We start from the raw sequence: 23,601 nt of genomic DNA, 5'->3' as shown, positions 1-23,601 counted from the left end.
CACTTCACTCCATCAGGTTGTTTTAGAATAACGGTGGTTAATTTAATTTCCATGCAAATAAAGTAGGTATCAGTGTGTGCTCAGCAGTTCTTGCGCTGCTTACATTATCGTGTCTGTGGTGTAAATTATGATCTGCGTATTGCGTTCGCAGATACACTCATGTGTCAGTGTGTTCTTTATGAGTGCGTGTGTTTACAAGTTCCGCTGCATTTCGTGACGCACTCGCTGTGTGCGCGCGCGCGCGTGTGTGTGTGCATGTGTGTTTCGGGCCTGCGTGTGCTGCAAACGCGCTCGTGTGTCGTGTTCACAGGTCATCTGTCTCTCCGTCGAAAGGGATGGTGTCCAGGTCCATGTGGATGTGTGAGTTGTCCTCGCTGCAGACCCAGCCAATGGGCGTGCGGTTGAAGGATGGGCGTGAGCGGATGTCGGCCTGCAGGGAGGGCAGAGGCTCTGGCTCCTCGGCGGCGACGCTGAGCTCCGGGAGCTCGAAGGTCAGCATCTTGGACGCCTTGTCGTAGCCGCCGTATGGCAGAGCCGTCCTGGGTGGAAAAGGAGGATAAACAGGAGGGAGAGGTGAATTTACTCAGGGCATTTTTCCAAGCTGATTGTGATTTGATCCAGTTTAGGCTACAGAGTGCGCACCGTGGTGTAGTGGTTAGAATTGTCGCCTGGTTTGAGAGACAATTATTTCTGCCAGTAATTAAAAGGCTGACCAAAAAACACCAAAAAACACGATTTCTATAAAGATAAAGTCTGAATTTGCAAACAAACAATAATCCAATAATGATGGATGTTGTTATTGTGCGTGTGCCTTTTTTTCAATGAGTATATTATTACTCCAATGCAACAAAAGGGCTTTTTTTGTCCCCAGAGGCTTGCTGCTGTGTAATCTGGCGTCTGACGGACGTGCTCATTCACATCCATTCCTAATCACAAAGGACAAAGCTGCTCCTATCAGCGTTCGCAGCAACGCAACCGGTGGAGATCCAGGGTTCAAATGAGACTGAGATAATGGCCTCGGAGCTGAAACGTCGTCTCAGTGGAAAGTGTAAAAGTATAGCAGTAAATGTCAGTGATGTGCTGGAGTGTGCGAAGCCCGGATCGCTGTGAGTTCAGCACGGAGGCACCGCCGGGAGGAGGGCAGCGGCGTTTTACCACTGATGTAACTGCTGGTCGTCTCAGTGGTTCCATGAGGTCGGGTCAGTGAGCTGATGTGCATGAGGATGCCGCCGCAGCCACGACAAAGTGAACACATTATGCCCGTCGCTCATTATTTAACAACGACTCTCATGAAAACGCAGTAAAAAGAAAAAAAAGAGCCACTTTCATGGTTTACTTCCATCATATAATGATCTATTAAGATTTATCTCCCCGGCTTTCTGAGTTTTTAATTATTATGTTCTTTGGATTATGATCATGTAATAAAATCTGAGCTCTCATAATTAATATTTAACCATTTTCAAACCAGAGGGACCAATTAAATGCATGTTTTTTGGAACTGTGGGAGGAAATCAGACATTTTGGAAAAAATCCCATGCAGTCTGATTCAAGAAGAATGAGACTGCATAGAATTTTCCGTTTTCTCGTTCTGCTGTGGAAGGAGATACTTGCTCCCTGCAAAACGTTCTGAGCTGAAATGTGACTTGGAGCCACTTGTGGCGTGCTCGCGTCTCTGTACTTGTTGAAGCTCTTGTACTGAGGCAGATCTGGGTGGATCTGGATGGGTCCCGGCATGGAAGCCCTCATGGTGGCTTTCAGCTCCTCGTTGCCCCTCATGGCCTTCTCCCACGGCGAGACGTACGTGCGCACGTACTCCCTCCTCCTCTTCTCCCTCTCGGCCTCCTCATCCACTGTTTCCTCCACCTCTGAGACACACAGGGATCGGAAGGAAGGGGGATAAAATCAAACTCTAAACAGATTCAAAAAGCTAAAGAAAAATGGCATGTATTGTTCCTACTTTCTACTTTTGGCATCTCGGGCTTTGGTGGAATTGGAGGAGGGGACATCAGCAGGTTTTGGAGGTTCTGCTGGAGGATAGAAAGATATAATCTGACCTGAGCACGCGAACACAACACAACGCGACGAAGCGCTCCAGTTCCGTTCTGCGCTCTCACCATGTTCTCGTTGGTGACGATGAACTTCTCGACCCTCTGCTGCCTCATCTTGAACATCTTGGACCCCTTGTTGGTGAGCAGGGTGAGCTCCTCCAGCATCACATCCTTGGGCGTCTTGATCTTGGTGCCCAGGTCGAGTTCGGAGGCCTCTGGGTCTGATTCGTCCTCTGAGGGAAGAGGACGGCAGCAGCATGACTCACAAATTCAGTACATACGCACAGCAACAGGTCCTGCAGGATCAACGCTACAGAAGCTGAAACAAAGTGCCGCTACTCCACAGAGATTAACTTTATGTATTTTACCTCAATTTGAAAATAAAACACATAAAAGTGAAACATGGGCGACGCCTTAATGATCTAATGTGCAGGATGTTACACTAACTCCTTCCCACATCGTCATTAAAAGCAGATAAAAGCTACACTAAATTGAGCTGTAGTGGTTTACACTCCTGCCTCACACTGAGAATGTTCCCCGGTTTGACTCCAGGTTGGATTGAGATTTTTTTTCTGTTTTATTTTACATTTCCTCCTCTGTTCATGCATGGATTTTCTCCAGGCACTAAAGCTTTCTTCCACAGTATAAAATCATTAATCTGAGCTTGATGCTGCGCTGTATAGATCACTGTATCACCGCCTACGCATTCTTACTATTTATAACTTTTTTTTTTTTTTTCTCCCGAACCTCTCGAATAAAATAAATTACACTCCCATAAAGATTCATACTGTGAACCACTTCAGAGCTATAAAGAAACAGAGGTTTGGGGGTTTGGGCTGCACTGTCAGAGTATTCCCACCTAAACCCTCCTGGTAAATTTAAAAGTGCGTTTACGTCCCTCTACATGCAGGAGAGGTTATGATCACATGAAACCATGGGAGATGTCAGGATTACTGGGTCAAAGCAATGTATAGGAGGAGTACGGCGGGGAATGTCACAGCGGGTTTTGTGGTGGACCTGTTTATGGGGGGAAATCCTTGTAACACACTGCCTCTCCCGCTCTCTCTCACACACACACACACACACACCTCTACTCTCTTACAGTGATGGAGAGATCTGATGGATTTTACTGGTCCACAGAGCTCCTCATAAAACACTCTTCTCATCCGCCACATACACTCTGATATCACTCATAACACCTGGAGTTCGGCCATAAACCCATCTACACACTGGCGCTCACACACACGCGCTCGCACGGACACATCTATAAAGCGGGGAGTTGGCAATGCAATGCTGCAGAGAGCTGTTAGCAGAACCTCATAAATCAGACTTGTACAAGTAGGTGTGTGTTAAGTGTGTGAAAGAGAGAGAGAGAGAGGGAGGGAGAGTAATCGAGGTTGCAGAGGAGAGCGAACTCTCCCGTGGGGATATTGATTAGAGCGTTAATTCAGAGGAATGTGTAACTAGAGCCTCCTGCTGAGTGGGGGGAAACTGGACGGACTGACAGAGGCAGGGGGACAGGCAGGCCGACGGGGGCAGGAGGACAGCGCCGGGGCGGCGGGGGACGGGTGCATGCGTGGGCATTAACTGGGGCAAAATGAGGGCTGAGCAGGATCAGCGACTGGATACAGACGTGCCAATAGAAGGAGAGTCGAGAGAGAAAAAATTGACACTGTTACTGCTGAATTGCAGATGTGTTCGTTTAAAATATTTCCTGATCAGAGATCAGCGAAGGATATAATGTGATGGGCTTCATGCAACAGGTGTGTGTTGATAATCAAAATGCACTGAAGTTGTTACAGTGATTTTTAAAACACACCACATGACAGCGAGTGCATAAGAAAACCTTTAGTTTGTGATTAAAACTTGCATGTACTTGTATGCAGGCTGTGTAATATTTTATGGATGCTTAAACCTTGCCTGTGCACATCAAACACGAGCGTCCCAAACCCTGCAGTCTGATTAATACGTGTGGGTAGTGTTTTGTTTGGTGTATGTGATGATACGAGTGCAATTATCCCCGGTGTGTGATTAATGTTCTTTTATAACAATGGATGTGCGTGCACCCACTGCTTCATTTAGTGTACATTGTGCACATAAACAAGAAAAAGGACACAAGTGAATCTGAGAAGGCTTCTTTTCATTTACTTCATCTTCATCCTGACTTGTCTGTTTCCTCCTGAAAACTTGAGGCGTTTCTCTATAATTAGGCATAATGCACTCTGAGATCGAACAATTTTTAGATTGCGCAGCAAGACTTTGAACAGATGGACCGACTGGTGGGCCTGGCAGAGAGAGCGGCATTAAACGCTGTGTTTCTCGTGAGCTCGTGACTCTGCCTGACAATAAGTACAATCTCTGGTGCACAAGATGTGACTTTGGAAAAAATAAATAAAAAAATAAAATAACGGAAGGAGCTTGTTCTGAATATAAACTGTCAATGTAGCCAAACAGAAAATAAAAAAAAAAAAAACACATATTGCAAAGTAAGGCAACAGACACTCAGAAAATGTGTTAATGTTCTGAAATGTGGGGCTAAATATAGCTTTGCATTTTAGGAGTTTAATGCTGAGACGTGGCTACATTTTTATTACTGCTTGTATTGCCTCCAGTTTAGTGGCAACAAGCAGCGTCAAGCAGATATAGTCAGTGGCGGCATGCGGTATTCTGTTCTGCCCGCGATGGTGACAGATTTGTGGCCGCGCTGCCATCTGATAATGACCCTCAAGACTGCAGGAGATGCCACTTGCATGCTGGATATTCTGTTAATACCTGCAAGAAGCATGTGCAAACGTGCATTTAATTGAGTTGTCATGCAACCACATGCGATGACTTGGAGCCTTCGGGGGACACGGGAGGGACGTCATTGATTGTTTTACCATTCTGGCTGATGTTGGTCAGGTCGGTGATGATCTTGCTGGCCTTCTTTCTTTTGTTCGGAGGGGCAGGAGCTGCGAGAGGCATGGCTGAAAAACACAACAAAGTACTTGATTGACGATATTCAGCGTCAGTCATGCTACAATTTGCAGACGGCTTATATTTTAAAAATGCATCTGCAGTACTGCGTCGAGTTCAGACTCATTGCAAATACAGAGAGCAGCGCCGTGGCTGTTTTCCAGATATTCCCCACAAGTACTGGAGGTCTGTTTATATATCAGATGGATAACGAGGTAAGTTGTTTTAAATGCTGCATTATATATTTTTGAAAACATGTATTTGAAGCTGTATTTACTACATTGCAGGGTTAAAAATATTCAAAATTATTGGGATTTATTTAAGCTACAAAATTCTAAAGATCGTCTACAATTCATAACATGTTTTTTTTTAAGGTATAAGCATTTGCAGCAAAGATCCATTGATCCAGGTTTGAAAGCTAAAGAACAACAAACTCTCAAATGTTTGCCATATTTTCTGTCAAGAGCAACAATTTAGATAAATTACTGTATAGCTGCTTCTATTGTATCTAAACTATTCTGTATTTTCATTTTGTGTGATTTGTGATGCAGAAGCAGAAAGGATGTTTTAGATGCACTGAATTGGAGGAAAATTGAAATCAAATAAAGTTGCAGTAACTCAACAGAGAGTAGGCTTCTGATCACTTTAATTAATTCGCAAACTCACAAATTCTCAATTTTGGTTAGAGTTTCACTGTCGATGCATGACTGATGTAAGCTCTGCTTTCCTCGAACCCCGTTGAAACATTATCAAGTGAAAACAGAAAACTTTCATGTCATTTGGACGTCCGGTACGGGGAATCACTGAAAATTCACATTTTGAAAATGCTCCAACTCTGTCTCGATGGAAATAGGGGAAAATTCACGCTTTCTGAAACGCTGCTCCTTTGCACATGTGCAAAACGGCCTTACTGATTAGTTCTCCTGCGCATGAGTGTAGAAGGACAATAACAACAATGGCGGCCTCCAGTCCAGATTCTCCTGATTTGGCACTTTTGTGTTTGAGATTCACCGTAGTAGCAATCCAACTTCACTGTTCGCCCATGTGAATGTCTGCGTACTCGTCACTTCTATCAAACATTGCTGTCTAAATGCAAAACTTTTCTAAAAAACCGGACCTTACATCCTGAGAGACGTTGAATTTTTCGGGTTACTCTGCTGCTAAATCAGTTTCCATCACCATGCAGCTGAGATCGTTCAAATGATATTAGAAGTTAATCCCCAGATGCTGAAATGTATTTGACCGGTTAGCTGTCTGGCTGAGAGCTCGACAGAATTAGCAGCAAGACGCCGGTGAAATGTGACACAACAAAGTGTGAAACCTCTCCATAAATACTCAGGATTCGGACTTATTCCTCGGAGACGCTCGCGCCTGATGGAGTTGCACATGCGGCCAAAGTCCCGGCGAGCTCCGGCGGGAACATCAGCGGATTCCCCCAAATTAAGTTAAGCACGCTTTAAACGCGGCGCGCAACCCCTGCGCGCCCTTGAGAACACTAATTCCCGGTGGGCGCCGGCGTCCCTCCTGACGAGCCGCTCAGATGGGGCCCGGCGGAGCGTCGCTGTCAATTGCTCAGGTCGAAAGCAATTATGTAAAAACTGGAGGTTAGTCCCCGTACAGGAGGAAAAGCAGGAGGGCCCCGTCTACTGGGAGACAGTTAATGTAATTGCTTTTCATCCGCTGTAATTGAAGCTCATTTCCGAGCCGGGGATTCGGTCCTATTTTTATGAGTCCATGTTCTATAGTGCTCTGATGAGTGGGACTGTCATGAAATGTACATGCTTCAACACACACACACACACACACACACACACACACTAATATGCACTCAAATAGCTCTCCTCTTGTGATTAATGTGAGTCACAGGCTGCTGGATCACAAGCGGGAGATTGCAGGTGCTTTTGGATGTTCGGGGAAATGCAAGAAGGAGGCGACTACAGGAGCCGTGCGCGAGGGCCTGGGTCCTGTTACTGCCTCCCTGAGCGAAGAGGCGCTCCTGTCCCCCTCCACCGGCCTGTTTTAGCTCCAGATAAATCTCCAGGGGACAGCTGGGCAGGAAGGGCATCAGTCAGCGCATTCCCAAATGCACACATACATCCATCCCCGAGGACTAAAAACTCCACCGCAGAGGGCCACATTCCTCGCCGACGGCAGATTTCAGTGAGACGCGCTGGGAGAAGAACTGGAGGGAGTCGTCCACCAACTGGCTCCCATGATTCCACTTTCTCGAGACAGTGCGAATTTTAGGTTGAATTTCAACTCATGCAGCCTAAAACGGGAATCTGAAGTTTTTCTTGAACAAATTTCTTCTTTCACAAGAAAAAAAAATTGAATTTCATTGATGCGTTTGTAATTTTCTCCTTTATTAATCCGTCACCTACAGCGATCTGCAAAGAAAGCTTTGTAACAAAACTTCCCCCACAACTCAGAATGAATTCAACAGCAGGTCAACCATCAGTGGCAGATAATCCACAATCGTTCAAGCCGTGAACCTCACAGACTCTCAGCACCTGCTAATGTCCTACCTAGAAGACTCAGGTATCCACAGGAAGACTCAGACCCAGGAGGAACAGGAACAGAGATTTCCAGGTAGACTCGTGTCCCAGAGCGTGTATTGTACTGCCTGCCCTCCTCTTCGCCCCGTGGTGAGTGAAACCCTATCAGCAGGACCGCTGCAGTGCTATGGACCAGGCCTGGGGGTGGGGTGAATCCAGTAAGGGGGTATAGACTCCGATGGGTGTGGTGTCTTCAGTTCACAAGTTTGATGAAGTGAGTAGATGACCAGGTAGAATAGGTATAAAAAAGACAACTTTAATTAAAAAAACACTTAAACTTGGGTATTTAGATCAGAAAACGCACAAAACAGGACAAAGCCTGAAACCTAAACAGCAGGAACTTTAATCATCAGGAAGCTCTGATATGTTGATGGACGCTGGAACGCAGCGGCTCCTGGTGATGTATGGGATGATCTCCGGGCAGTGGCTGTGACGTCCAGACATCACTTTTACAGGCTCAACTCTTTTGTGTGGAGTCTGGATTCTGGCTCAGCTGGAGGTCTTGAATGATTGAAATCTCGATAAAGAGATTGACTAGTTGTCAGTAAAATGTTCCTCTTTTTTTTTTTCTGACTGCGGGTGAACAAGCAGCACTTGATAAAGATGAAAAACAACACAAAATAATAAAAAAGTAGGATGCTGGTTTGTCTTAAGGGCTTTTGCACTCTTGTTGATGTGTTTTCCTCCCCCGTCTGAGGGACTCTTTGTACTTCCTCCTCCAGCGAGGAAACCTTTCGCTATGATTGGCAGCCTCATTGTGCTTGGCAGGAGTTAAGCCTGTATCACTGTGTCGCTCAGTTTGCCGTCAGTGCACAGCTTTTTGGATTCAGTTCACTTTTCTGCAATCGCACAACAGTGAGGGAAAAAAAAAAAACCCTGAAATAATTGCGATGGAGTGATAATTGAAAATAAAAAAAAAAAACCTTTTGAAATGAAGACGGTAATTATTTTTTCCTGCCTACATCTCACCGAATCCCCTGCTTCCTGTCCAGCTCAGAACTCAATCATGAAAGGAGAGCTGCAAATGTTGGCTCACATAAAAGAAAGCCCCCAGATTCTGTAAATTGCTTTTCTGTGAACCGTGAACGTCTTTATTGAATTTCGTTGTGGTCGCTTGGCGGGTGGACCACAGATGGAGATCAACTGTAGACACCCAATGTTGCAATCGACCAAGCAAACGTTGGACACTGAACAGGTCGAATGGCCTGGATATAGATATTTTTGTGGTCAGATAAATAATATCAAACAAATATAAATCCACCAGATGCTCAAACTTTCATGACTGAAAAATTCATCTTCTTTTTCTAATTAAAAAAATACTTAATGAGTCATCTTAAAAGAAATAATGTTTAAAATTGTTCATGAACACAGATTCTTGACTCCCAAATGCCGAGTTCTCTAACCCCGAAACACAGTAAGAGGAAAAAAGCCTTTTTGGCGAAGCAGCCAAAGAGGAGATAACATGTACAGTGGCGCTTCCGCTCCCCTCTCAATCACATTGTGGGGAAAAAAAAGCTGTCAGAATTAAGAGTTTAGCATGAGCCAAATAGCTGGAGATTAACTGCTCCAAAAATAGGTGAATGGATGGTGCATGCATGCATGTGTGAAACCGAGCAAGAGAAGAAATAACGGCGAAGAGGTGCAAAAAGAGACAAAATGGACAATTTTCAAAGGAGCAGTGCAGTTATTATAAAGGGTGAAACAACGGTAATGATACAGTGTGCACGCACACGCACGCACACACACACACACACACGCACACACCCACGCATATATGATTAGAACAAATGTGCTGAAGTGCAATCCAATAGTGTTCTGCCCCCAGTCTGCCATCGATGCTGCTGGGAGGTGGTAATTCATACTCAGGCTACCAAGTTGATATTTATCAAATTTACTCAAGTTTCAAAAATCATTCTGATTTAGTTGTTAGAATAAAAGCAACCATTGTAACAGTTTTCTCCACCAGAAAATGGTTTGATAAGCTATTTATTATTATTGGGGTGGGGTCTGTCACTCGTTAGCTCTGAGAGATTTCACATTCATGGCTGACCCAGGAATATCATTCCTCTGGCAGTTTAACTTGCTGCTGTTATTGTAGACAGCTGACAACGAACTTCCTGTCTGTCACATGATGTTTGTCTCATATTTCCGTGTTTCAAAGAAAAGCGGTTGAACATTTGATAATGCAGATAAAGTCATCGCTAAATCATTCTCTAATGGTTGAATTAAATTGTATTATTTATCACACATCATGGTTTATGTCATAACTTTTTATTTCTCCTTGTTATATTATTTTTACTTAACACTAAGTTTCAAAACTAATCCTATCCTGAGATTATTTGATGATATTTTACTTTAAAATTTACAAGAAAAAAAGCATTGGGAAGTTGTTTTTCAAATTAATTTCTTATTTATAGCTCACATCAGTGTTTGTAACTTTTACATAATGTAAATTAATGTTTCCTCACCTCTTTCACATCAAGGTTTTCTTCTTTATAAGCTCTGATCCTTCAAATACTTAGCTGATGTTGATCAATGCATTGTTCAATACGTTGTATGGGTGTATGTTCGAGAACATACATGAACATATACTCTGCTCATACGAAGGATTTGGTTCACATCTGTGTTTTCCCTTCCAGCAGCTAAACTTACTTTAGGGCCTGAACAGGACTAAAGTTAGCAGCTAAAGTTAGCCCCATCTGTCAACTGATCCCTGTCAAGGGTCAAAGGTTAGATCGCTTTCGGTGTCCACGGTTGGGTTTCACTGCACCGCAGCCATCAGCCGTTAGGTGGCTGTCACTGAAGTTGTTCGGAAATGTAGGGCAACAATCCAACAGCTGTGTTGTGAAAAAAAAAGAAAAGAAAAGGATAGATGAAAACACAAGGGGGGAAAAGTGTCTTTCAGTGAAGTTGAACTCATAGATTTGAAATATTGTGAGAATTTTTTTTTACAGGATATTAAAAATATTGAAAAGAACTAGATGAGTCCTAACCTTAAGGGTCAATGTGATTTTATTTATGTTAATTTGAGGTGACACAGGAAGAGACTATGAACTGTATTGCAGCAGCATGTCAGGAGGACAAATCCCACAGTGCCTCCTTCTGGTGAGAATTAAAACTACATGTTCTGGTAGCCTAAACTGATGCTTTTAATTATTATATCAAAGTTGAGTATTTCCTAAGAGCATGTTCAAGCTATTACAAGAGTGTGTTAAAGTTAAAAATTGAGGAAAAAGATAAATAGTGATGGGAAGAGAAGGAGGAAATGCTGGGCCCTGGTGTGGGAGTGCATGGTGACGTTGGTGACACAGGGAGAAACAGAATGACAGCTGAGGTGAGTCATGTCTATTTTTATTCAGCTGCATGCCTCTGTGGAAAAGAATCACAGCCCGACAGACATGTTATACCTCTCTTGTTTCATATCAACAGATGAGAAATCAGATCTACTGTAAAATGCCGTTTCCTTCTCTGTGGCAGCCAGTGAAAGACTACAGAAAACAAAGCACACGCAGGGTGCAGCCACACAAGGAAAAAAAAAGAAAAAAGAACCCACTCATAATAACCAAACACAAATGATAATATCTGTAACAGAGGAAGCAGTAATATAGCTTTTCTAGCATGGTAGCACAAGTTAGCAACAGGTCCTGTAGGATGTTTGTGAAGTTAAAAATCACATCTGCACCTTTCACACAAATATCCCTACCATGCTGTCTCCTATGATGTGCTTTCTGTTTCTCTTCCAACCATCCTAGGCCACGTCTCTCTCGACAGTCTCATCGTTACACATCCTCTGTTCTTCTTTTTTCATGTTTAAAACTCAGTTTCTCTTCATCCGGTACAATATTTTCTATACTTCACCCCTCCTTCCCCCTGTGTCTCTTTTACTTTCAGTCTGAAGCTCATATTCGTTTCCACACTACATTTCCTTTTCAAAACACAGTGTTCCCTTTAAATGCTGAATAACTAAATGCTTTCAATAAAAGAGTCAACAGGGTGAAATGATGAAATCTGCTACATGTGTGGCTGATCCAAATGGCTCTTTTGATGAAATGTGGCAAGTAAAACCTCAAGCTGCAGCCTTGAATTACAATATTATGACAACGAAAGGAAGCACATAGGAAACGCTGCTTTGTGTTCCCACAAAGAACCGATGCATAATGTCCAGGAGATAATCAGTGCATTGTGGATCCAGGACGCCAAACGCAAGGCTGCAGACCCAGGTTGGAAGTGCTGAACCTCGGCCTGGGGACCCTGCTGGGCGGGGCGCTGCTCGATGGGGGGTTCAGTGGGCTTAGGTCTGGGGCGCTCTTGAACGGCCGGCTGGAGGGCTGAGAGTGGGAAAAAGGAGGAGACTGCACTTGGTTTGAAGGAGAGGAGAAAGTGGGAAGCTGCGGGAGCGGGGAAGTGGGGGCTGGAGGCAGCGGGGGGGACAGAGGGGAGGCGGCCCACTGAGGCTGGAACGGCCGAGCTGGAGACGAATACGGGGCGGCGTCGGCAGTGGGCGGAGGAGACGTGACTTCAGACTGCCACAGTGGCTCCCCGAGTGTTGTAGCCGATCGGGGGACTATAACTTTGAGGGCGGGCCCCGTGGATGTCGGTGGAGGCGTTGAGAAGCGCTTCACTTCGTAGACTCGGGCCGTCTTCTGAGGGCCGCCCGTCATTGCTTTGTGCTGCTGATAGGTGGAGGCGTCCTGTGGAACTCCGCCCCCGTAGCTGAACAGAGACGAGTTGAGCTGGTAGGGCTGGTGGCTCATAATGTCCACAGGCTTCAGGCCTGCTTTCTGCCCTTTCGGTCCAGCTTTTCCAGACTTTTTCACCTCGGGTTTCTTCTGTGCCTTCGGAGGGCAGGAGGGAGAGAGGAGGGGGTTGTAGCTGATGGGCGGAGGAGCACGGATGTTGGACGAGTACTTCCAAGTGGCAGGGAGTGACGGGGTAGGCGAGGGCTCCCTTGTCTGTGCAGGAGAGTAAGGGACCGCAGCAACAGATGGCGATCGCTCGACGACGTACCGATCCATCCTGTGTTGTCTGCGGGCAAACAGCTGGCCTCCCTTCCCCGCCAGCTGTGGCGCCTGAGGGGTCTGCGGTTTGGGTGCCACCGGCGGTGGCCTGGATCCCCGCTGAGCCTGCATGAAGTTGCAGGCCTCTGCCCCAAGCCGTAGCCAGTCCTCTTCCGGCCCTGACTCGTGCCCTGCGTCGGCACTGGGTGCCCCTCCAGACTCGGCACCCGGCGGTCTAACAAAGCGGTCGTCCATGTTCTGGACCATTGACAGCAGGTCAGGGTTCACTGACACATCCTTCTTCTGGATTGCGCTGAACATGGGCTTCTTGTTGCTACGGCGACGGGCGTCGGTGAGGATGCCGGTGCGAGCGGCCGGGACTGAGATGCGCTGCTCTCGTGTTTCCAGAGAGTCAGAGGGCGGCACCTGTGGAAGCAGCGTTGGTGCGATTGAAGGCTGGGGGCTCGGTGCCACCACCCCTGTGGCGTTACTGTAAGGATGGACAGGAGGGGGCTGGGTGGCAGGGGAAGCAGGAGGAGCTGGGATGCAGTTGGAGGCAGGTGGATGTGTCGGAGCCGGAGGAGAAAAGTATGCAGGCGGGGTCGCGGGAGGAGGAGGAGGCAGGTATGTCTGTGGGACTGCAGGAGAAAACATGGTGTAGGGGGAAGCATGTCCTGCAGGTTGAGGAGAAAACGTGTTTGCAGGAGGCTGAGCAACCGGTGCTGCGGGAGGTGAGAGAGCTGACGGGGGCGAGTGCATCGAGGGGGGGGTGTTGCTGTTGTTATTCCTTGGAGGAATATACAGGGAGGTGCTAGACACCGCTCTCCTCGCATCTGGCCCGGACGGATAGTGAGTAGGTGAGATGGTCACCATGGAGACAGCCGCCACGGGTTTGGTTTCCATGGTGATGGCGGTGGGTTTGGGTTGAGGGGGGCGAAACATCACAGAGGTTACAGACGGGCGGGAAGCGGTGGGGCCGGGAGTGAAGGGGCGAGCGGTGCGGTTCAGGTAGGCGGCGTTGGGACTGAGCCCGGTGTTGCTGTGTAAGTCTGTGATCGGGGTGGGGTTGGGATCCAGGCTGGCCTGAGGGCCGGGGCTGGCATGTTGTCCATTTTGACTTCCGACTGGCGTCTGAGTGGGCGGGCTCAGAACAACACTGGCCCGGCTCACAGCTACAGACCCTCCGTTGGTCAGAGCCACAGCGGGAGGCGACATGTGAGCTGAGCGGTTCGGGACTGGCTGCTTTACGCTGCTGGTCTCAGGCCTCGCGTCCTGATAGGCTGCGTTCTCACAGACCTCCAATCCTAGGCTTTGATTGACAGCGGTCACAAGCCCTGGAATCTGGTAAGCTGACGTATCAAAGCCTGGGCCCTGATTGGTTGCTGGAGTTGTTGGTGTAACAGGGGTGGTTGGTGGGCAGGCACAGCTCCTCCTGTCCAGGAGATCCAGATAACCAGAATCCCACGTAGGGTCAAAAGATGCTGAGAATCCCTCTTCGTCAACTTCTGAGCCACTTTGTATTGAACTTCCTCCTTCCTCCTCCGTTTCACCTCCTGTCTCCCCTTCTGTGTCTCCTCCTTGATCGCCCTCGGCTTTGCCAAAGCAAGTGAGAGTGTACTTCTTGGCTCTCTGCCGGCGCTTCTTGAACATAAGCACCCCCTTAGAGTTGGGGTTTGGAGCATCAGTCAGCAGAGATGCAATGGAGCGGCATTTAGTGCGAGCTTCCTTCACCTGTTTCTCCACCAAACTCTCCCCGCGCTGCAACTCTGCGAGACAGGGAGAGAAAAGAGCGAGAGACCGAATAAATGCGACGATAAAGAGCAGAAGTGAAGGAGCAACAAAAAAGACAAACATGGGAAACATAACAGTGTGATGGCCCTCACTGGCTGTGAGTTGTGGATGATTTATACAGCATTATCTCAGCGAGGAGCTGTGATGAGCGCTAACGGTGACAGACAGGAGTGTATGTGGTGGATTTAGAACAAAGAGTTCCTGCTGCTCTCCAGAGTCGAGTCACACACAACAGGAAGATGAGATCACAGCGTTACTCCTGCACAATTTAATGTTTGTGCCTGTCTGTCTGTATGCTTGCACTTGTTTCACTTATCCTGTGGGGACATGAATCTCTTTGCATAGTTTTTTTTTTCGGGTAGCAAAGTACAAGTTGTTCTTCTTTAAGGATTTACACTACACTTTGCAGACTGGGTTCAAGGGTAGGGTGAAGTCAGGTTAAGGGCATGCTTCCAGGAAATGAATGGTAGCCAGTGTGATGTCCAGAGAGGGGGTGGAAACACAACAGCGTGTGTACACCAGCTTGTGCACATCGTGTTTGTTCCTGTGTCCCGGCTTAGTCTGTGGCTATTTGAGTCTTTAGTTTTCTTGGCTCACCTCGCAGCAATATGCTCACCACATAACTATAGACTGTGTGCAAACAGGTCAAGCTGATTAAAAGCATTGCTGTGTGTTATTTATCAGAAAGTAATCAGACTGATTGTATGACTTGACTGTTGGTGATACTGTAACAATATTTTTTTAGCTATTTATTGCAGATTTACCACATCTAGTGTGTCTAATGTCTATTCAAACTGATATAACGTAATGGACATGTCACTGAAAAAACATGAAACTCCTGGTAGCATGAGAGGAAAAGCCACTGGATCAGCAGAGTCATTATTGTTCATCCTCTGAGGACGGTGAAAATCTGCGCATCCTAATCCGCCCTGATAGCTGTTGGGATATTTTAGTGTCGACCGAAGCGGCGCACCAACAGCCTTTGTCACCCTCACTGTGATGACAGCAACAAGGTTAGCAACAAGTTCACTTGTTTTCATGCTTTGTTGCAAAAAACATAAAATCGTACTTATTCATCTGACACAGCAGCAATATCAAACAGTCACTTTTCCACAGTCTTAACATAACAGAGACATTAGCATTTCAGATAATTGCTTGTTATGAAAAAGCACACAAACATGTCACTTCAAACTCTCTCTAAAAAAAGAAGTGTCATCCTGTAAAGATCAAACTCATTTCAAACAGTGTGAAGTGTCTTACCTCCGTGGACAGTGTGTGAGACTGCGCGTCCACCTACATCTGAACCTGCAGCGGATGTGAGGTCCCTCATCTCACAAGTGTGAGAGTGTGTGTGTGTGTGTTTGTGTGTGTGTGTGTGTGTCCTTAACCTCCCTCAGACCCTCCCACTCACCCCAGCAGTGCCTGAGCCGCTCCGAGTGTCTGTCTGCGGCTCTTCTCTCGGGGCACGGCCCATGTAAAGACCTTTGTCTGCCTGCTGCCACCCAAACCAACGCATGATGTCAACCCACTATTCCTGTCTGTCTGACAGGCATCAGACACCTGTCCGGTCTCTGTCTCACACACACACACACACACACACACGCAGGAATACAGGAAAGACAGGAAAGACCCCCCCGTGCCAGAGGATATTTAGCCGGCAGTGTCATTGACGGGGGATTTGCATGTGTCTATATTAGTTCATAAAGTCAAATGTAGGTTATAAAGGAAAGTGAGGTCATGGGTCTTTGCTGATACGCTGCGCTCCGCTGCTGACACCTCACACCTGAGTAACGCTGTACACACACGAAAACAACTTCAAAGCAGATGAGGGAGCCGTCCCGTCTTCAAAGCCAAATCGCATATGTGTGCATTGTAACGTGAGAAAGGCCAGGTCCCTGGACATCGCCGTCATCCTCCGCACTGCAGCCGAGTCCTCATCCTACAGCCTTCAGCCGGTTGTAGTGGATGACGGGATTCTCGTTGCTGCGACGTTTGCTCATGTGATTCATAGATATCCGGTTTAACCAGCTCATTGACATGTTTGAGGGATTATCTGGCAGTCAACTCAAGACATTGTTCAGCATTTAAAAGAGATTCACGTGACAGTATTAATATCACTCCTATTTTAAGAGCTCCAAATATTATGATGTTTATTTTTATAATCTTATAACTACAGCAAGCAGTGCACTCTGTTTATCGATCCGTCTACATCCAGTGTTTGTCAAGGCATTTCCCCTTTCTCTATTTTATGTCCAATTGTTCATTATATAGTTGTCTCACGCTTTTGTTAGAAACCTGAAAGAAAGCTGACATTGTTCCAGATGAACTGGCTCGCTGACCAGAAACAATTTATTCCTGTGTCAGACTCAACAAGCACAGCTCAGGTGTACAGAAATGTGATATCCACAATGCAGTGGCATTATTATCAAGGCTAAAAGAAACCCAAAGGCTTCCTGTCAGCTGAACTGTTGCTTCAGAATTGTTGTGGCTTCACAGATCGGCAATCTCTCCAATAAACATCATATTTCCAGTCTTTAGTGTCTCTGATTTCTTCACATCAACTCATCCTTCTTGTCCACAATATCAGTCTTGAGTGTCACTAATTAATATTTTTGTTTTCCCCATTGTAGAACCGGTGTCTCACATCTACACAGGGACAAACAGAGAGAGGCCAACAACCACACACACACTCAGATTCACACCTGTGATCAATATAGATGCAAAAAGATAAATGCAAAAGCTGAAAAGTACGTCAGAGATACATCGAGTCCATCGGTCAGAGATGTCAGTGCCTACAAATACAGCCACCGATTCAATTACCCAGAATACTGAGCAAAGGAACTGAGCGCTGTTAGAGGGGGCACAGGCAGGGGTGGGTGGGCGAGGTGGAATACCTCCACTGGTATCTGGTGTATCTCACCCCATCACCAACAGAAATGAAGGAGTAACCGGATGAGCAAGTTCCACGAGACGACCAGCAGAGGGCGATGCAGCTGAGGATTTCAGCCTGACAACTTCAGGTGTTAACTGTTCAGTGTTTGGATTCAAATCAACTCTCTTAGTAGATCTTCAGTGAGTAAATGTTTCTGTTCTTTTATCCAAAATGACTTCAACTTTCAACATCCATCAGTTCTTAAATATTCATGAGTTTTTCTCCCTGTGTAAGCAAGGGAACTGGAAGTAGAGCATCAAGGAAGAACATGAAAACGCCACTAAAAAAAGTCTCAAGTCTGGTCTAAGTAGTAAAATGTGCTTGAGTTGTATGTTGGGTTGAGAACACGTTCAAACAAAAACCCTTACTGGCTTGTCGTGCTTTGTCCATATAGGTGGTGGAAAGTTCGTCGCTGACGGGGGTCTGCTGCGGTCCAACCATCGGCACCAGCTGGCTGCTGGAGCTCAGCATCAGGGCCTCTTTCGCCCGTTCAGGAGACACCAGAGGCGGGCAGGCCAGGGTGATGCAGCCCCCCGCCTCCTGGAAGCCGCTGTCCCCCTCTCCCTCCGCCTCGGCCTGGTCGGGGGTCGGGGTGAGTGTGTGAGGGGTCAGGGTGTGAGGGGTGTGTGCGGAGCCGGCCCAGTCCGCCTGGAGGGGCTGGTAGATGAGCTCCCTCCGAGGGACACCGGGGAGACACGGGGCATCCCACGGCTCCTGTGTGGAAACTGCCACGTCTGTAGCGCTCTCATACCTTCGGACAATAACAGGACACAGAGCACCTCCGTTAATGTGGCACACTTAACTGACTTTGTATAAATTAGAGGATGCAACAAAGTCTCCAATGTTTCGCTAAATTTGGTATGAACAACTTAATATTTCTTTTGAACAAAGTATCATAAAGTTGCAGAACACAGTATTCCTGCAAACTCTAACATCTTTTCAGAAACGTGATGATTTGATGCTGGCTGCTTATCTTCCACTGCAGCCTCACTCTGAGCTTTGCTGCCATCTGCTGTTCAGATCAATGTTTACATTTTCCACGTTGAACAGCAACTTTGATTTCAAATTTGTTCTAAATGTCTTTAAGTTTATATTTGGAAAGGTTTGGTCGAATCTACACAACAAAAGTTGCTTGTTTTACCCTACAGGTGGTTTATAAATTCATATTAGTTATTGATTATATGCAAAAGTTTTAGTTTTCTGTCAGAAATATCCCCAAGCCCGTCTCTCACCCACTCATCTCTGAGGTCTCCTCCTCCTCTGTGTTGTCGTAGCGAGCAGGTGAGCGTGCGTGAGGAGGCGTGCGGCGCTGTCGGCGGTGGACGAGCGACTGAGTGTCTGCATCGCTGTCCGTCTCTCCGTAGTAAGCCTCGCTGTCTGGAGGGGAGGTGATGCCGCGGGAGATCTCTGTCGGGGAGAGGATGGAGGAGCTGCCAGGGGTCAAGGGGCCCGCCGGAGGAGACAGGACCCTCGTGGAGGGAGTGCGGGGCGACACCGAGCGGCCGTGTAATCCAGAGGCGGCTCTGGAGGAATGCAGGAGACGAGATGTGAATTTATAACGACAAAAAGGTGAAATTCTGGGTTATGTCTGTGCTCTGACCTTTTGACCCTCAGGCTGAGTGTGGCGCTCTGGGTGTCGATGAGGCTCATGGCCTGAGCATGGCTGAGCTCCGAACACATCTGATCGCCGATGGCAACCAGCTCGTCGTGCTCCCTCAGCCCGGCTCTGCAGGCTTTGCTGCGTCTGCGCACCTGAAGACAAGACGGCGGTGAAAAACAGATGACGGTAACACTTGATTTGAAGCCCTCCTGTATAACACATTATAAGTACATTTATTAAGGCATTATAATGCCATTATAACACATGTAGCTATAGTTATAAACATTCCTAAATGATCACAATGCCAGGACCTAACCCTAACCCTAACCCTGTGCTGTATAGTGAGTTATAAAGCATTGTGATCATTTATGAGTGTTTATAACCACTTATAATGTGTTATACCGGGTGCTTCAAGTAAAGTGTTAGATGACTTTGAAGAGAACTGCATTTAATAGACAACTCCAAGTCAAAACAAAGATAAATACAAGTAAATACTCTGTAGGCAAATGTACTTTGTTAACTTTCTCAGTAAAATAAGTACAAATTGTGAAATATACATGACTATAAAGTGAAATGTTTTTAACTATTAAGGAGTTTTTCAACTTTAAAAATACTTATTTTCCTCCATAAATATATTACAAATGTTCAATGATGTGTAGAATGTGCCCTGACATATTGATTGCAAGTGCTGCTAACAGCACTAAATTGTCACTTGAAAGGTTCAGTGCCGTTCCGGCACTGGGAGAATTTGACAAGGTTTCACTACGCTGCAGTTATGCCCAAGGCCTGCAGGGGCCGTTGTTTTGCACGAAACGTGCAAACTCCTTAATGCACCTTTAATGGTACATTGCACCTTCACCTCATACAGTTCATACAGTTCCAGCATCTGGCAGATGGATGGATACTTGATACCTCTCTTGAGGCATCTTTAACCTTTATGGGGTTGTTGTGTGCAGATACATGTACGTGCACACGTCGATACTTATATCATCGAATGCTGGTGCACATAATCACATGTGCACCCAATATAGCAATGACACAGGTCAAAAATACAGTAGTATCATAGTTTTCAATCACAAATAATTTTCTCTTTATAAATAAACTGATTATAGTGTTGTGTGTTCCAGTTCAAATCAATAAGTTTTTCTAAATGTTTGCATGCCTTGTCTCATAAGTTTAAAATTGAAATCTTTGAAAAACCTGAATGAAAGCATTTCTATTGCATTCTTCATGCAGCTACATTTAATTTCTAGAATGTATCTCTGATCATCGAAAGGGCCACACGCGGCCTCTGAGCAGAACAATGCCAGTTGCTCAGTACTGCAACTTTTTCACTAAACTTTTCATCCCTGAGCAAAAGAGAGCTGTCATTTTAGCGGCAGCGCTTATCGGCCCTGCATCAAAATAGCTCATAAAGTCGTGCAGCTGCTGCTGGAGGTCGCTGAAAGATGATGTCAGAACTTTCTTTAGGAAGTATGTCTGCATGGGGGTTGGAGGTGGAGGGGGGCGGGGGGGTCTGGTACAGACGGAAGAGGGATATTCTTGTCCGCTAGATTATAGTTGTCTCTAAAAGCACAAGATAAGGGTGTCCCTCGGCTTCACACACACACACACACACACACACGGTATGCTGTTGAGTGTGTTCCAGCACCCACTTACAGTGTTTGATTTTTTTTTTTTTTTTTTTATCAGTAATCTATTGACCTAATAACTCCTTTCACGTCTAACGTCACAAGGCAAGTCATTTATCATACATCCACACACACACATTTATATATATATCTTCACACACAGCACAAGTGAGCATGGCGTAAGAGGGGGCCTGAACAGCTGCCTCCCCGGTCTGGACCAGCGGGCATGCCTGTCATTCGCCATATGTTCTCAACACAACCCGAAATAAAACCTGCCTGGAAAATCAACCACATTCCTCGACAGACGCAGGAAGACGGCTGCGTCTGGCATAATCGACAAAGAAAACAGAAAGGATGAATTTATACGCTGAAGGGGGGAAAAGTTTTCATTTGTGTGTGTGTGTGTGTGTGTGTGTGTGTGTGTGTGTGCATGTGCGTGTGTGCAGGTGTGTGTATCGATATCATTGTGTGAACAAGAGGTCGGGCTTTTTTCCATGCTCAGCTTCCAGCCCCTCTTAAATGAGCTATTTTAATCCTCCAGTTTGTGCGACAGCCCCTACTGAGCTTATCTGAGGTATGTCCCACCACACACAAACACACCGGAGCGCACACACACACACACCAACCAGGAGGAAGCACAGCCGGCATTAAGGTGACCTTATCTGCTCGAAAATCCTGGATAAAGAGACGTCTGTGCTTCCATTTTGAACACCTTCCGAGCGACTGGCCAAGTTTTCCCCCATCAGTGAGCGCGAGGCCAAATTCCTGCTGTCCAGAATAACTTTTCTATTAGAGAGAACGTCCCAGATATAGACACAGACGCAAAAAGCCCTGAAAGAAACTCAACTATTAAACTCCAAACTTAGCTTCGGTTTAAACCTGTCTTTCATCCCACCAAGGTATATGCAACAGATGTTGGTTGTATCCTGTTTCAGAGAACTTCAATCAGTGCTACGGCTCGCCAGCAGGTCATTGGGTTGAGGAAGATCAGCGTATGAACGTATCTTCACACAGTTCTCAGGTCCGTAAAGCCAATCACAGCAGGTGAGAAGGAAACAGCCTCATGAAACTGAGCACCAAGTGGAAGGATTACTTCAAAAGCCAACAAGTAGCGGTAGATAAGTTTCATATATTCGCATACGCTGAACCTCTTTCTACTCCAGTTTCCTACCGTGGGGATAAAACATGTCATCTATGGTTCAAATTCACTACAATCGCTGCATGCAGCAGAAACAGTAGAGGGAAATTCCACTGAGATCTTAATGAGTGACGGACTCCTTTCTTGTTAATACCTTGAAAAATGTCATATGGTCTGAATAATGAAATACATATAAATATTGCACTCGGCTCACTTTTTCTTGATTTTTCAAGATGTTTAGTCTTCAAAATGTTGGAAAACTGAGAAAAAGGATGTGAAGTTTATGCCAGTGTTTAGGATGTTGGCAGAAATTTGCTGCTGGTCAGTCCACAGCTGTAACGTTGATTAAATCCACTTTACAATCATAAATAACTAAACTAGGTAAACAAAGCAGACATTTAATAGGTTGGAGGTTAAAAATGTTATGGGTTGATACATAAAATGGTTTTAGATGATCTTCTATTGTTGTGTTCGGTCTCAGAGTTTTGCTGTTGCTACATTTCAGGATGTTTTCATTGGTGGAATTTAAGTGACTGAGGTGAGAAAGCATTTTGAATCAAAGACTTTATCAATCAAAGAGTTTATTCTTGCTTCTTTTAAAGCTTTATGAGAACAAACCTCAAACGGAGGTATAATTTCTGACTGCATAATGTGCACAAGAGAACACATTTGTAGGCAAAGTTACAGAAATAAGATGCGCCCATAATTCAACTCAGTGACACCTAAACGGTGGATGTTTCAGAGTGAGCATCAAGGTTCTAATTAACAGCTGCCCACTCCATTAAACCCTGCGGCTCGTGTTACCACCTTGGCAGTAAATCTTCCTCATGCATTCACGTGCACATCGTACCTTTGCAACCTGTAGAGGCTTCTGCAGCTCGGCGCCCCCCTGCAGCCTGAAGCCCCACGGAGCTCCTCCTGAGAGGGACACCACGATCTCCTCCGCCACCATCCCCGCTCCCTGCCCGCTGAGTCCGAGTGTGTGTGTGTGTGTGTGGAAGGCAGAGAAGGTGTAATAAGACTCACACTCCCCTTTTCTTCAGCCGCCCTCACTCTGCGGGCATCAATGAGGGAGTGTGTCTCACAGCACCGGGCGACCAGAGGGGGGGGTTCACTCCACCCACAAGGAGACGGGGTGGCTGGCTTTCATCTGCTCACACTGGAATGCTGTGTCAGAGGGTGGGCGCTCAGGAGGGACACACGTACACGAACGTGTGCGTGTGTGCGTGTGTGTATGTGTGTGTCTTCATCCTCCCTTGTATTCAACACTTGCCATGTCACTCTCAACACTCCTGATATACTCTCCAGAAATAACTATCAGTTCCCCTCCCTCTGTGACCCCAGCTCAGCAGGCCTGGACAGGCGCCACCGCACCGCACACACAGATCTGCCCTCAATCTCTCACAGAACCCCAACTCAACCCAGCACAGAGCGGGGGAGGCAGGGGGGGGGAGGCAGGGGGGGTCTGGGGGCAGACATTTCAGGAATTTAACCAGTTTACTGGCTATGGGATTGAGATTTCAAAGTCAATGGAAATTGGGTGTTTCAGCCTCAGTTTTATTAAACCAGTTTCAGTTAGTCCGGGAGATTAACAGAAGTTAAGCTCAGGATTAACTTCTGTTCAACAAGTTGTTTTGTATTCATGAGAAACAGTGAAATGGGAAAATTTGAACTTCTGGACACGAAATATACGTTTCAGACAAAGTTGTCACTACTACAGTGCCACACAACAGTGTCAAACTTGTGCATGTGAGGAATTTTATTTCTATTTCCACAGAAATTCTCTTAACCATACAGATGACAGGTGAAACGAAAATACCCAGAATTCATTAGCTTTTCAAGAATGAGTCCATTATTGCATCTCTGCTAAAGCCCCTCAACTCACACACGACACACACTTCATTTAACACCAAGTAATACATGTTGCTTGAATGTCAGACTCCCTGATGATTTC

At 46.1% G+C, this 23,601-nt stretch overlaps 2 protein-coding genes across 2 annotated transcripts; both read right to left on the bottom strand.

Annotated features, from left to right (window-relative positions):
* Positions 1 to 304: 304 nt before the first annotated feature.
* Positions 305 to 5,012, bottom strand: myoz1b (myozenin 1b). The gene is made up of 5 exons (XM_030097421.1): positions 4,928 to 5,012; positions 2,115 to 2,281; positions 1,958 to 2,027; positions 1,679 to 1,865; positions 305 to 539 (listed from the first exon to the last, which is right to left on the bottom strand). The coding sequence occupies exons 1-5, from the start codon at positions 5,010 to 5,012 to the stop codon at positions 305 to 307; spliced, it is 744 nt and encodes a 247-aa protein (XP_029953281.1).
* A 5,913-nt stretch (positions 5,013 to 10,925) lies between these two features.
* Positions 10,926 to 22,599, bottom strand: LOC115393774 (synaptopodin 2-like protein). The gene is made up of 5 exons (XM_030098880.1): positions 22,498 to 22,599; positions 18,879 to 19,030; positions 18,511 to 18,801; positions 17,647 to 18,029; positions 10,926 to 14,321 (listed from the first exon to the last, which is right to left on the bottom strand). The coding sequence occupies exons 1-5, from the start codon at positions 22,597 to 22,599 to the stop codon at positions 11,731 to 11,733; spliced, it is 3,519 nt and encodes a 1,172-aa protein (XP_029954740.1). The 3' UTR covers positions 10,926 to 11,730.
* Between the last annotated feature and the right edge of the window lie 1,002 nt (positions 22,600 to 23,601).

Source organism: Salarias fasciatus, chromosome 8 (genome assembly GCF_902148845.1).
Source record: "Salarias fasciatus chromosome 8, fSalaFa1.1, whole genome shotgun sequence".
Classification (NCBI taxonomy): Eukaryota; Metazoa; Chordata; class Actinopteri; order Blenniiformes; family Blenniidae; genus Salarias; species Salarias fasciatus.
Note: the sequence above shows the minus strand (reverse complement) of the source record. Positions and strands in the feature narration are given on the sequence as shown.

What these genes read in the sequence shown, in the direction of transcription:
- myoz1b (XM_030097421.1), bottom strand. Translation starts at nt 5,012, where the DNA reads ATGCCTCTCGCAGCTCCTGCCCCTCCGAACAAAAGAAAGAAGGCCAGC. An exon ending in CGAGATGCCAAAAGTAGAAA is followed by an intron (nt 1,866 to 1,957) that starts GTAGGAACAATA and finishes TGTGTGTCTCAG; the next exon opens with AGGTGGAGGAAACAGTGGAT. An exon ending in CAGTACAAGAGCTTCAACAA is followed by an intron (nt 540 to 1,678) that starts GTACAGAGACGC and finishes TTTTCCACCCAG; the next exon opens with GACGGCTCTGCCATACGGCG.
- LOC115393774 (XM_030098880.1), bottom strand. Translation starts at nt 22,599, where the DNA reads ATGGTGGCGGAGGAGATCGTGGTGTCCCTCTCAGGAGGAGCTCCGTGG. An exon ending in AGCCTCTACAGGTTGCAAAG is followed by an intron (nt 19,031 to 22,497) that starts GTACGATGTGCA and finishes TCTTGTCTTCAG; the next exon opens with GTGCGCAGACGCAGCAAAGC. An exon ending in GAGACCTCAGAGATGAGTGG is followed by an intron (nt 18,030 to 18,510) that starts GTGAGAGACGGG and finishes TATTGTCCGAAG; the next exon opens with GTATGAGAGCGCTACAGACG.